The sequence below is a fragment of the Rhineura floridana genome, chromosome 20 (assembly GCF_030035675.1).
Source record: "Rhineura floridana isolate rRhiFlo1 chromosome 20, rRhiFlo1.hap2, whole genome shotgun sequence".
NCBI classification, from domain to species: Eukaryota; Metazoa; Chordata; class Lepidosauria; order Squamata; family Rhineuridae; genus Rhineura; species Rhineura floridana.
In genome coordinates, this window is record NC_084499.1 from 447,307 (window position 1) to 461,729 (window position 14,423).

Below are 14,423 nucleotides of genomic sequence, written 5' to 3' on the forward strand. Positions count from 1 at the left end.
CAACTTCTGAATAAGTATGTTGCAACTGTGAGCAACAAATTTGGCAGGAAATCTCAAGCTCTTAAAACAGACAATGGGGGTGAGTACATGTTGTACCACACCCAAGCATACCTAAGAGAGCAGGACATAGCACACAGACACACAATACCTTACACACCAGAACAGAATGGCATCGCAGAGAGAAAGAACAGATCTCTTATGGAGTTGGTAAAATGATTCCTGCTAGACAGCTACCCAACCAGTATTGGGGAGAGGTTATGATGATAGCTACCTACCTGCAGAATCAATAGCCAACCAAGGTGACAAGCAGGACTCTGTTTGAACAGTGGCACTGATGAAAGCCAAGCACTCAGTACATCAGAGTGTTTGGTTCCAAGGCCTACGCGCACATACCAAAGAAGAAGTTGAACCTGGAAGACAGATCTGCAGAAGGAATAATGGTCAGCTACCAGGAAGCAAAGGCTACAGAATACTGGATCCAAGAACAGGAAAGATTACCATGAGCAGTGTCTTCTGCTTTGGTGAAAGAGAGATGACCAGCACAAACCATGATGATGCAGAGTATCCAACCGAGGGAATCCACAACCAAGAAGCTGAAACAACATGCCAACCAATATGCAGAACTGAGGGATACCCACCTACCTCACCAAGCTAAGGTGGAAAGATGCAAGGGCAGAAGGGGATGAGGGAAAAGCAGTGGAGAAGGCAGGACTGGAGGTTTCTATGCAAGCAGACAGGGCTGCTGAACTAGAACTCAGATACTCATCCTGATCAGCTACACAAACATCCTACCTTGCAAAGGTAGCAGTGCTACCTGAACCCACAACATGGGAAGAAACTGAGAGAATGCCCTCAGCAGAAGCCAATGAGTGGAGAAAAGTTGTACAAGAAGAAATAGAGGCTCTACACAAAATACAGACTTAAGACACCCACAGAACTATCAGTGGGCAAAAAGCCTTTGGGAAGTAAAAGGATCTTCAAAGCAAAGCACAGAGATACAAAGCCAGACTAGTAGCCAAGGACTGTTCCCAGAAACACAGGGAGAACTACAATTAAACACTTCCTCCCTTAGTAAAGGGCCCCACCATAAGGACACTTTTAAGTGTGGCAGCATCAGGAAAGATGCATATTGAACACTTAGATGTAAAGATTGCATTCTTACATGGAGAAATTAAGGAAAGAAATCTGCATGAAACAGCCTCCTGGATTTGAACGATCAGGAGACAAACCACTTGTGTGCACATTTCGGAAAAGCAGAGCTTGGAAAAGTTACTTTTTTGAACTACAGCTTCCATCAGCCTAATCCAGTGGCCATGTTGCCTAGGGCTGATGGGAGTTGTAGTTCAAAAAAGTAACTTTTCCAAGCTCTGCGGAAAAGCATATAGAGACTAAACAAGCAGCAAGTTCATGGAATGAGACTGGACCAGATGCTCATCAGAGAAGGTTTCAAGCAAGGTCAAGCTGATCCCTATCTTTACACAAAGGCCGATGGACTTATATACCCATTTATGTTGATGATCTACTTTTGAGCTATGAAGATGAAACTGACCATTATGAAACTGTACATCAGCTGAATCAAGAGGCAGAGTTGAAGCAACTGGGGGACATTCCCTACTACCTTGGGTTCTAAATAGAAAGAAAGGAAGATGGAAGGTATCTCCTCAGCCAGAAACAAGAGATCTATGAAATGCTAGAGTACCTGAGACTCAAGGATGCCGATCCAGTGGCCACACCCAGGGAGACAAATTATTTAAAGGGGGATGAGAACAGTGAACCCCTTCCACAGAATGACTAATACAGGACAGCTATACGAAGGTTCTTGCACCTGGCAACCACAGTGAGACCAGATTATAGCCATAGCAGTAGGAATACTGTGCAGGAAGACCAACTCACCAAGGGAAAGAGATTGGACAGCTATAAAGAGAGCGGCCAGATATTTAAAGGGGACTGTAAACCTGAAACTAAAGTTACAGGCCACCAATAGTTCCAGTCTAGTAGTTTACACAGAGGCAGATTGAGCCAGAGACACAGCAGATGGCAAATCCACCAGCGGAAAGTTGTTCTTTTATTGATTGATTGATTGCATTTATTAGTTGCCCATCTGGCTGGCTGTCCAGCCACTCTGGGTGATGTACAAAATAGGCATACAGTACCTAGACATTAAAAAAACTAAAAACAATGAAGATAAAATGGAGATGGAGCATTTAGCTGGACAGGAAAGAAGCAGCATGTAGTGGCAGCCTCATCTGCTGAAGCAAGGTATGCGTCAGCCGCCCAAGCATGCCAGGAACTGTAATGGCTTTGTCAGTTATTGGAGGACCTGGGAATAAATCAGCCAAAGGCCATATGGATCCTGGAAGACAGCCAAAGCTGCATAAAGCTCTCATGGATCGAAATAATCAGCACATTTACTAAGCCCATTGGTGTGAAATACTACCTGTTGAGAGACATGTACAGACAAGGGCTTTTTGAGATGGAGCATTGCCCAACAGGGGGCATGATTGCAGATATTCTCACTAAGCCACTTCCCAGAGACCACTTCCAACATCTGTGAGAGAAGCTTAATCTTGTGGACTTGAACACCCATTGTTGACAAATGATGCAAGTAAAGTACCAACACATGTAACAAGCAGTCTGTACCATTGGGGGGCGATAGACAGAAAGGCAATCTATTATTCCCTCTGCTAAAGAATTTGTAATTTTTGCAGGCTTTGCTCCTCCCCTTCTCCCTTCCCTTCCTGTCAAATAGGTCTCTCAGTTCAAGCCACATGGCTGCTTCAGCATGTATGACTTTTGTAGTAATAACACACACACACGAAAACTCTAAGCAGTAAGGTAACTCAGGTCTTGCAAGGCTGGTTTTGCAAACACCATCTTGCAAAATGGGCTCCTACTTGGAGAAAGGGCTGGATATAAATCTTATAAATAATAAATAAATATGGTTTTCTCTATGATCTAGCAAATACCACTCTCTTGCAAAGCACTCACTCAATCACCAGTAACATAGCATCTGGTGTTTTGGCAATTACTCCCATTTGGTGAGTCTGGTTTTTAATAGGTAAAACACATACTACTCTCATCCATTCAGTAATTTACTAAGTGCTTCCAATATCTATAATAGAAATGAAGACCTACAGTTGGAATAAATTTTAAAGTTTTGAAAACAGATACATAATCCCTTTGTGTGGAATAGAACTATTGTGAAGAAAAGAAGCTTGTGATGTTTCAGTTGTGTTCCCGTTAGAAGTCAGATGAACAGGAAGAGAAGGAACCGGACAGGAGAAGATGACAGTGGGGGTGGAGGGAGAGGGTCAGCTGGCCAAGGAGTCCAGTTAACAGGTCTTGGCTATTTGGGACTACATTGTGGTGGAGGCACTCCAGAAAGGCATCCCATCTGCGATTGAACATGCCTCATCTCTCCCAGGTGGGTTCTGCTTAGGAACACAGGCACCTGCCTAATACTGAGTCAGGCCATTGGTCCATCCAGCTCCATGCTGCCTGCACTGACTGGCAGGGGCACCCCAGAGTTCTAGGCAAGAGTCTTTCTAGCCCTACCGGGGGATGCCATTGGGTTGACCCTGGGCCCTTCTGCAGGCAAAGACGGCACTCTGCCACTGAGCCACAGCCTTCCCTGAGTCCTCTGTGTTTATCTTCCATGCAGCAGCAGCAGCAGCACATGCTGGACCCCGACTGCGCCTGTGAGCGAGGAGCTGCCCGCAAAAAGACAAACAAGAACCTGTAAGTCCCAAGAGGGCGGGAAACCCATCTTGAGAGAGGGAATCCAGGCATGGAGTCCATAGTTACGTTGTGAAAACCCAGAGCCAAAACTGAGTGGGCTGGGTTAGAAGTACGCAGGAGCTGTGGTGGGCGGTGGGGCCTGGGGTCCCATAAATGGAGAAGGAAGGTGAGGTTATTGGGGAGGGGAAGTCGCTTTCCACATGCTCAGATACTCTGCTGTTATTCTTCATGTGTTCCAGGGCTAATCGTGTCGGAATTTCTCTCTATTAAGATGCGTAGCAAAGTTGCGTAGCGCTGCAGAACGGAGAGTATTGAGCAAGCTTAGTATGTGTGTGTGTTTGAATCTTTGCTAAGATTCTACCTTCCCTGCAAATTACTCAGACAGAGACTTTAAGCTTTAAAATAAGAAACAACTACTTTATTCTGGACGTACATGCTTGATAGGAAAGAGTTCTATAACTAGCTACCTAGCTATGCTGGAGCAACGAGCACTGGTCCCAGTACTCGCCTTCATCCTGGTTGAGAGGAGAGACAAAGAGAAGATGTCTGCTCCCCTCTCGAGAGAAAGAGAACACTGAGAAAGGCGGGAAGGAACTGGGATCAACATTCCTTTGCTTATCAGCCTAGCAGGAAGGGGAGAGACGGCAGAGGATCAAAGGGATAGGTATAGCCTCAACCAGCACGAGGTCTAGCTCTTTAGCTACCCTTATTAACCCCATGCAGCCTCAACCCGCCAAGTTGGAGTTGAACCTCATACATTCCAATACCCCTTCTCAAGGAGAACTTGGTTCATTCTACAAGGTGGATCTTGCCTTGTAGTTTCTGGTGTCGGACTTTGCCCAATGGTTTGGTCAAAGCATCAGCTGTCATCTCTTCTGTTGGTCATCTCTAGAAGTCCTTTCTCCCTTATGTCCTTTAGGTAGTGGAACTTCACATCAATGTGCTTCATGTGAGAACTTTGCCCTTCTGATTCTGCGAGTCTTATGCAGGCTTGATTGTCCTCAAGTATTCTGATAGGCTCTGGTTCAGATATGCCCAAGTCTCCTAGAAGCTTGCGTAGCCACAGCATTTCTTTGCATGCCTCATCAGCTGATACGTACTCAGCCTCAGTATCTACTGAGGCTGAGTACGTATCAGCTGATGAGGCATGCATCAGTGTGCTACAGTCTCTTGCTTTCGACTTGTCCAGCAGATAAGTGACTGCCTATAGTAGAACAAGTTTCCACTGGTTGACTTACGATCTTTGGTGTCTCCAGCCCAGTCAGTACCAGCATATCCTAGAAGTTTAGGATCTCGAGTAGCTGGTAGCTTTAGTTTCAGTTTGCAGTGCCTTTCAGATGTCTTGCCACTCTCTTGACTGCTTCCCAGTCTTTCTTGTTTGGCAAGCTGGTTTTCCTGCAAGGGTATCCCACTGCTACCGCCACGTCTGGTCTGGTTATTGTGCTGATGTACGGGAGTTTCCCTATAGCTTGTCTGAACCTTTCGTTGTCTTCCCAGGGTTGATTGTTCTGGTCTGGTTTCAAGTATCCTACTTCCATTGGTGTAGGTGCTGGATGTGCATCCTTCAGTCCTAGACTCTCAAGTAGGTCTTGAATCTTTTGTTTTTGATTTAGAAGAAAGGATCCATCGCCCTCTCTTTCCATTTGTATTCCAAGGTAGTACGTGATGTCGCCTAGACATTTCACTTCAACTTCCTTGCTTAGATTATTTACTAACTCTTGCTTGTCTTGTGGATTCTCATAAGCCAGTAGTAAATCATCTACATAAATCAAAATATAAGTCCATTTGTTGTTCTTGAATCTGCTATATAGGCATTTGTCTGCTTCACCTCTTTTATAGCCTTGTTATAGCATTTGGTTCAGTTTATCATTCCATGCTCTAGCAGCTTTTATTTCTAGTTGCACTACTTGCATCTTCTTGTTGGCAGCGACACTCAGGAGTGTCCTGATTGTTGTATGCTTGACTACAGTTTCAATATCTTTCCAGGTCTCTAGCTCTTGAAGTTCATCAGCTCTTGCAAGGTAGGACAGACTCAGTGGAGGTACACCTCTGTTGGTGCGGTTAGAGCGTCTTGGTGCAGGACTCTCTGCTGCCCCTTCTGGCTGTGCAGGTTCCCCTTCTTGCTCTGATTCCTCACTGTCCTCCAGTGCTGGCATGTTGCTGTAATCTGTAGTGCTGTATGGTATTTCTATTTCATCTTCTTCACTGTCGTGGTTTTGGGATGGTGCCCTTTCTGGTTGGAATGCACCTTGACCTTCATCAAAGGAGACAGCTCTTTGGATTTCAATCCTTTCTGTTTTGGAATTTAGGATTCTGTATCCCCTTTGCTTTGAAGAATATCCAACAAAGATTCCTTCCTTTGTAGTGTTGTCCAATTTGGTTCTCTTCTGTTGTGGAATGTGACCGTACACTTTTGATCCAAACACCTTTATATGAGCCAAACTGGGTATGCGCCCATACCATAATTCGAATGGAGTCTTCTTGCCATTCACCTTTGTTGGCAAACGATTTTGTAGATAGGTGGCAGTATACACTGCCTCTCCCCAATGTTTCTGTGGGAGATTGGCATCTTCTAGCATGGATCTCACCATCTCAATAAGGTTTCTGAATTTTCTGTCCGAGACTCTGTTCTGTTCTGGGTTGTGGGGTACAGTGGTTTGATGCTCAATCCCATTTTCAAGCAGAAACTGCTGGGTAGCATGTGACATGTACTCTCCCCCGTTGTCAGAACGTAGAATCTGTGGTTTTCTCTGAAATTTAGTGGTCACCATTGCCACATATTCTTTGAGTTTCTGAAGCATTTGCCCCTTTCTCCTTCAACATATATATCACAGTGAATCTTGAAAAATCATCAATAAAGCTGACAATATATCTATTTCCACCAGTTGAAGTGATTGGCATTTCACAAATGTCGCTGTGAATCAACTGTAGGGGGCGCTTAGTCTTCCTTTCACTCTGCTCAGGTAACTGGGTCGGGTCTCTTGCTTTAACACAGCAAGTACATCTCCCTTTTTCTGACAGGGTTCAACTTTCATGCCTCTTACTAAATTATTATTTTGAAGGGTATTTATCTTTGCAATGTCTCTATGCCCTAATCTCCGATGCCATAAACGTAAACAAGACCTGTTAGAGCATTCTTTCACAACATTAGCTTGTGGACCTTCGTGATCCACTTCATACATGCCTTTTCTCTTGGTAGCGGTGCATAAAATTTCACCATCTCTAGAAATTATGCAAGAATCTTGTTCAAATAACACAGAGCACCCATTGTTTGTAGCTTCATTAACAGAAATTAAATTGTTTGAGATTCCTGGGGTCCAGAGCGCATTCCTGAGATAAATTTCCTCAGTGCTGCTTGGAGTCTGGCAAAACAGCTTAGCATCTCCCCGCGCCTTTATGGGCAGGACTCTCGAGTCAGCCATTCTAACTGTGCCTTGATATGGGGTTAAATCTTCAAACAATTTTTTTCTTTTATTAGATGAGCACTTGCTCCTGAATCAATACAGAATTTATTGTCATAATATTTTTCAACATGATTTACTTGAATGCCTTTTGCATTTTTTCTTTCTGTGCGTTTAAATCCTTGTCTTTGTCTCTCTCTTATCACACTGGTCTTTAAGGTGTTTTTCTGAATTGCATAGATAGCAACGCTTGGCTTTCACACCTTTGGATTCCCTTTGTTCTCGAAATCTGCATCTGACTGGCTGCCGGCTAGCAGCCTGTTTGCTTAAGAAAGAGGAGACTCTTCTTCTCTTGCATCAGTTTTTCATTTGTTCTTCTGAAAGAACTGCGCTCTAACTTCAGAAATAATCTTGTTTAGAGTTTTGTTTTGTTGTTGCATTATAACTACGAAAATCTCCATATATTTTGAAAGGGAGTCCAGAAATAAAGCTGTTTGAACTGGTCCTTCCAAAACTGTGCCTTTTTCCTCTATCCCTTGGACTAACACCTTGAATTTAGTAAGATGTTCCTCAAAAGAATCATCCTTCATTTGCAAGTTAACATTGCGATCAGATGTCCCTGGCTTTTCGGATTATGATGGGATTCAAGAGTTTTCCACATCTCTCTGGCATTTTTAGAATTCATAATTAAAGGAATCTGCACGTTACTCACAAATTTAGTGATGAGGTCTTGTACCATTTCATCCTTCTCAGTCCAAATTCTTTGTTCCGAGAAGCACCTTCTCCTGGTTCCGATCCTGTAATTACTTCTAATAGTTTCTGTTGTCTCAGATGTTTCTGCATGCGAAATTCCCAAAGTTTCCACTCTTTGGGCTTGAGTTTCTGGAGACCTAGCCGCTCCGTCACAGTAGCTATCCTGAAGTAAAAGCCTCAATTCTTCACTGACTAAAACTCTGAAGGTTTCTATTTTAGCTTCCTTGATTCAAACACAATAGCTCCTTTAATTCCTCAAATCTCCATTTGCATGGCTGGGCTCATAACCTATCAGAATTTTTCTTTATTAAGAGGCGTAGCAAAGTTGCATAGCACTGTGGAACTGAGAGTATTGAGTGAGCTTAGTGTGTGTGTGTGTTTGAATCTTTGCTAAGATTCTACCTTCCCTGCAAATTAGTCAGACAGAGACTTTAAGCTTTAAAATAAGAAACAACTACTTTATTCTGGACGTACATGCTTGATAGGAAAGAGTCCTATATCTAGCTTAACTGGTCTATGCTGGAGCAACGAGCACTGGTCCCAGTACTCGTCCTCATCCTGGTTGAGAGGAGAGACAAAGAGAAGATGTCTGCTCCCCTCTTGAGAGAAAGAGAAGAACTGAGAGAGGCGGGAAGGAACTGGGATCAAACATCCTGTTGCTTATCAGTCTAGCAGGAAGGAAAGAGACGGCAGGATCAAAGGAATATAGCCTCAGCCAGCAAGAGGTCCAGCTCTCTAGCTACCCTTATTAACCCCATGCAGTCTCAACCCACCAAGTTGGAGTTGAACCTCATACATTCCAACAAATCGTCTGCCAGGGGCTCGGGGCTTGCTTATTTTGGAATTAGCACTCTGCTCATGCTCAGAAATCCTTTGTTTTTCATACTTTTTTTCCCCTTTACACCAGGGGTGGGGAGCCTGGGGCCCTCCAGATGTTGTGGGACTTCAGCTCCTGTCAGCTGCAGCCAGCCAACCTGTGGCCAGGGATGACGATGTGGGTTGTAGTCCATCAACATCTGGAGGGACACCCACACACACACAAGTTCTGCATGCCTGATGTCAAACCAGACCTTGAATGTTGAAGAGCTTGTGCAAAGCCAGTAGCTGTCAGCTCTGCACCGAGACAGCAGTGCAGGCGGGAGCTGGAAATTCCTGGGTATTTACCAGGGCAGGAAAGTCCTTAGCTGGCAGCTTGGTTGTAAATCTACCAGGTTAACGAGGATGAAGCGTGATAAGGGCAAGGCCCTTTCCAAGCTTACGTGCCAAGCCAGAAGTCCAGAAGCAAGGTCAGTTGCCAAGGGGTCAGTCTAAGATAAGGTTCAGGGAATCTGGAAACACACGAAGCCATGCCTGCCGTTGTAGTCAGCCACAAGCTGAAACCAAGGTTTGTCTTTTAAGGAGCAGGTTTGTCAGCAGGTGTAAGCCCTCAGCGTTTTGGCCTTAAGTGGACAGGCCTGCCCCTCTTCTGCCTGACCTTCTGCTGTCTACATTCTGCAGGTGAGGGGGGAGTATCCTGTTCACTGTCTGCGTCTGGCTGAAGGGCTTCAGCTGTGTCTGGGGTGCTCTGCAGCTGAGGGGGAGAAGGAGCTGGGTTCTCAGGAGTTTCCTCCGTTTCCCCTTCTGGGTCTGCTGCTGTTACTCCTGAGTCATCCTCGTCTGATGAGTCCTCTGACGGGGCCATGACAGTAGTCTGGTCAGCCGGCCAAAATGTCAGCAGCCCCAACAGATGTCCATTCTACTAGCCAGTAGACAGACTAGGAGGACCTGCTGGTTCAATGTTTTTGCTGTTTCTATATGTTTCTATATATATGTAAGATATGTTTTTAGGAAATAAAGCCCTCTCTGTGGGGCTGGTGAGGGTGTGTGCTCAGCAGATGGTAAAAGGCACCAGAAGAGTCCTGTAGTGGCTGGAGCAGACCACAACAGCCTATCCACCCCCACATAGTGCCTCCCACAAAGGCCAACCACGTGCTTCCACGGAAAGCCTGCAAGCAGCACGTGAGCACAGCAGCCATTCTGGGTTGCATGTCCTCAATACCCAATACTCTTGGAGAAGACTGCCTCTGAACATGGAGGTTTCATGCTTATCATGGCTAATAAGGACGGAAGAGTTGGGCTGCTGGATCAGGCCAAAGTGAGCCCATTGCCTAGCAGGCCATTTCTCAGTGGCCAGCCGGATGCCCCCAAGCAACACCTGCCTTCTCACTAGCAACTTTAAATTCAGAGATGTACTGCCTCTGAACATGGAGGTTCCATTCAGCCAACACAACAGCTATTAGGTGCTGGTGGTACAGCACCTCCTCTGTTAGCCCTACACAACGTAGACCTAATGAAATTAATTCAGCACTGGTTAGGCCTGAGTACTGTGTCCAGTTCTGGACACCGCATTTTAAGAAGGATGCGGACAAACTGGAACAGGTTCAGAGGAGGGCAACGAGGATGATCAGGGGACTGGAAACAAAGCCCTATGAGGAGAGACTGAAAAAACTGGGCATGTTTAGCTTTGAGAAGAGAAGACAGAGGGAAGACAGGATAGCACTCTTCAAGCTTGAAAGGTTGTCACACAGAGAAGGACCAGGATCTCTTCTCAATCATCCCAGAGTGTAGGACACGGAGTAATGGGCTCAAGTTGAACATCAGGAAAAACTTCCTAACCATTACAGCGGTACAACAATGGAGCCAATGACCAAGGGAGGTGGTGGGCTCTCCAACACTGGAGGCATTCAAGAGGCAGCTGGACAGAAACCTGTCCGGTATGCTTTAAGATAGATTCCTGCATTGAGCAAGGGGTTGGACTAGACGGCCTTATATAGGACCTTTCCAACTCTACTGTTCTCTGATTCTATGAAATTAATTAATGAGCATGACTAACTCAGATCTATTAATTCCAATAGGCCTACTCTGAGTAGAATTTAGCTGGGTACATCCCAATGATGTCCTTATTTTGCTTGTTGTTTAAAAAGCTGCTTCATGTCAGTTGAAGAAGACACGCTCTGCCCATGCTCAAAATACTTTGCCCCTAAAGGGGGGGCAGACAATTCTGCTTAGTGCAGATAACTCTGCATAGGCTCAAGACTCCACATGAAGAACTCTTTCTGTCCTCCAGCTTCCCACCTTCAGATTTAGTGGCTTTCCCTTTACCAGCCTTTTCATGTCTATTCCTGCAGTTTACTCTCGGATAAATAGCACTGGATTGCTGCCCATCTGTTACAGTCTTATCTAATTTGTTTTATTTATCTATTGCATTAAAATGTAACAGATGAATAAGGCTGAATGGTGTTCCACCGTACCCCTTTTCAAAATTACAACAGTCCCGTGAGGTACGTTACAGTCCTGGGCCAAAGAGGGGATTTGAACTCGGGTCCAAGCTCGTAACCAGCGTAAAAGTTCAGTGGAGGAGCACCAAAAAAGTAGAGCAGAATTATTATTTTTGGTAATACATTTAATTATTTAATTTGGGAGAGGAAGTAAGGGGGGGGCAGATCTGCAGGCCCCTTGGCGCTGGTCTGACACTCGGACCCTTAAGCGGCACATTCCTCCTGCGCCCAGTCAGGCTGCTCCTTGATCTGCGGCAGAGTGTGGAAAAGTTACTTTTTTTAAACTACAACTCCCATCAGCCCCAGCAAGCATGGCCACTGGATTGGGCTGATGGGAGTTGTAGTTCAAAAAAAGTAACTTTTCCAAGCTCTGCTAGAAATTGCAAAGCGCACCGGGCAAGGGACGGGGGAGGAGGGCGGGCGTTGCCACTGTGCATGCTCAGAGTACGTTGGCCGACTCGTGCCCGCTTGCGGCGTGCCGTTGCGGCTGCGGGACTTGGCCGCGAGGTGTCGCTATGCCCACGCGCCTGCCTGGGCAAGTCTGCAGCTCCCGCGCTATTTAGGCTGCCACGCGCCGGGGAAGCTCAGCTTCGTTGCGTTTCTTTTGCACGAGGCTCGGAAGAGGAGGCAGCCCTTCACCGCGGGTCCCCGGCCTCACCTGGAGGATTGGGGGGCAGAAGTGCATCCTCAGTCTCGCGTGGCTGCACTTTGTACAGAAGTTTCTGCTGTCCCAGAGCATCATGCATGCCGCCGTCCGGGGCGTCTCGGAATGGTACCTGGAAAAGTGAGGAGGCCGTTGGGGGTGGGAGACGGCTTTCCCGGGAGCAAGACGCGCCGGCCCGTACCTTGTTGTTTGCGAAAGAAAACCGTTCTTGCACCTGACAACTGCTTTGTCAGCCCCCTTTTTCCTCGAGGGTGCCTGCGGACTAGAACGCCGCCTAAATCTGAAGTGGGGAGGGCGACAGGGCAGGCATTCTGCGTTTGCTTACGAACATGGCGGCGCCCCGAGAAAAACAAACCGGCCGAGGGGTCTTCTTGGGTGCGCCCCGCCCCAGCCTTACTGCGGCTCTGCTTCAGCCGTCGTAGGTTCAGGTCCTCCATAGCGGCCGCGGGAGGTAGTAAATCCTTGCCCCCCCTGGCGGCCTTTTCCTGGGGGAACCCGTTAAAAAGCCCCCCAGAAACAGGCAGCCGGTCTGGAAAGCACCTTATCTGTTTATTTTTTGTTTATTGAGACAGTGTCTAGGCCGCTGGATGGAAATAAAGTGGGCAGTCTGCGCAACGGTGTTCTTATTGAAATGCGCCTCGAGCGCACCTTCCTTTAAAAACGCCCGGGGAGAGGGGGAGGGCGCCCAAGGCGAACTGCAGCAGCGGGATCCTGCACGGCCGGGCCGTCCTGACGGAAATCGCCTGGCCGTGGGGCGGCTGCGCGCAGGCCGCCACTCGAGGGCGCTGCTGCCAGTCCCCCACGCGTCGCCGATTGGCACCTGCCTGCCTTTCTCCCCCGCCGGCCCATTCCTTTAACCCTCGGCGCGCCAAGAGCCCTATATATAGCTGCGCCTCTTGCGCGGTTGCCAAGACAGGAGCCCCCTTAGTGGGGCGCGAGTTGTGCACGTGCAGTCCCGCCCGCTTCTTCGGCAGGGAGGTGGCGGCTGAGCAGCTGCAGAACCAGGACCGCGTCCTCCTGCTCCGGAGCGCCCGGCCATGCCCTTCTTCCGCGAGGCGGCGACGGCCGAGCCGTCCTGGAGTTCCGCGCGGAGGTGCTTCTCGGCGTGCCCGCCCTGGGCTTTCGCGGCGGCGGCGGCGGCGGCGTGGTCAGCCTGCAGCGGAGGCACACCATGAAGGAGTAGGTTTGCTCCGCGCTTTGCACTTGCTCGGGGTACCCTCCCCAGGCCTCCAATTAGCTGTGGCTGAAATGCCTCTGCACATACGCAAAGGGTGGGTGTATGTCTGCTTGCTTGCTTGGTCTCGGACTGGCTTTAACTTGACACAATGCCGTTTGTTTGCTTATTGAACAGCGAAAGTGTAACGTTAATCTGCCTTGTTTGCTTGCTAACCCGGCCGCTCGTGGGGCTGCCGATTTCCCCCCCACAGCCCCGGTGCTGCTCCACTCAAGTGCTCTTCTGTTTGGTGCCTGCAGGGCCAAAGACGTGAAGAACCGGCTGGGGCTCTTTCGACGGCGGAACGAGGCCCCCGGAGGCCACCCCGGAAGCAAGGCCAACAGAGGGCTGAAATTGCTCAGGTAAGGGAGGGGGTCAGGCGGGGCTACCTCTTGGGGCAGAAGGGGCGGAGGGTGTGGAGGTGACCTCGCTCCGAGGCCAGGTCGAACACGCTTTGAGTTTCCCTTAGGTTGCCTCATCCCCAGATCCGAGCTCAGAGGTTTGCCCCAAGGGGCACCTCTGCTGTACCAGGGACCTGTTCAGGCAGCCCTGCGCGACAGCACCGTCCTGGCCGAAGGACTGCAGGGAGTGTTTTCTCTTTGTTCCATCCAAATCTGCTCTTCCCTCTGCCCCCTCGGAGGTCATATCCTTGGTGGATTTTGCCAGGAAGAGGGTCTGGCGTGTTGGCAGTTGTATGCGTACACACAGGTGTTGGTATTGCATGCAGGATTGTTAGGCAACATACATCTTGACTTTGTTTTTCATTTTCAAAACCCATTGATTGATGTGAAATGCGGGTGGCTGCTGGGTGCAGATTTTGAAAAATAAACGTTGAATGAAAGATATTAAGACTAAACCCAGCAACATCCACGGGGGAAATCTTAGTGGCAGCAGAACTTCTTTTCTTACTAAACCTCATTCTGACTCTAAGGAAGGGGGCCTTAGCCTGGTGGACGCTTCACTCCAGCTGCTTTTTCCTGCTAAACGACATGGTCCTCCCTCTTGCCCCCCCCATTTTTTTTTCTCCTTAGGCCAACTCCTGAAGAAGCCCTCAAGTGGGGAGAGTCCCTGGAAAAGTTGCTTCAACATAAACGTAAGGGTTCTTTTTGCTGGTTTTGGCTTTTGAGCATCATTTCAGTTTCAAACCTTTAGAACCCAAACTCCTCCTAAAACGTCAGTGGAGATTGGATATTGTGTTTGAAGTTGCCTTTCACCCTCCCTCATTTTTCTCTGTCTGGACCTATTTTTGGGCACCACGGAGACCGTGGCAGCCAAGATTTCAAAGGGTGTGTGTGTGAAAGAGTGTCTAAGTGGGATGGGGCTTCTTTTTCCTCCTC

General features: G+C 47.8%; 1 protein-coding gene across 8 annotated transcripts in view; it reads left to right on the plus strand.

The window, feature by feature from the left end:
- RGS3 (regulator of G protein signaling 3) overlaps nucleotides 1-14,423 on the plus strand; it is a 112,013-nt gene that overhangs the window by 94,699 nt on the left and 2,891 nt on the right. For 4 of the 8 annotated variants that reach the window (XM_061604392.1, XM_061604393.1, XM_061604394.1 and 1 more), the window contains 3 exons: nucleotides 3,662-3,738; nucleotides 13,347-13,448; nucleotides 14,118-14,179. In XM_061604392.1, the coding sequence (XP_061460376.1) occupies nucleotides 3,662-3,738; nucleotides 13,347-13,448; nucleotides 14,118-14,179 (241 nt within the window). Of the gene's footprint in view, nucleotides 1-3,229; nucleotides 3,298-3,661; nucleotides 3,739-11,682; nucleotides 11,994-13,082; nucleotides 13,145-13,346; nucleotides 13,449-14,117; nucleotides 14,180-14,423 lie in introns of those variants that run through there. The other 4 variants (XM_061604400.1, XM_061604401.1, XM_061604402.1 and 1 more) reach the window with 4 other exon arrangements.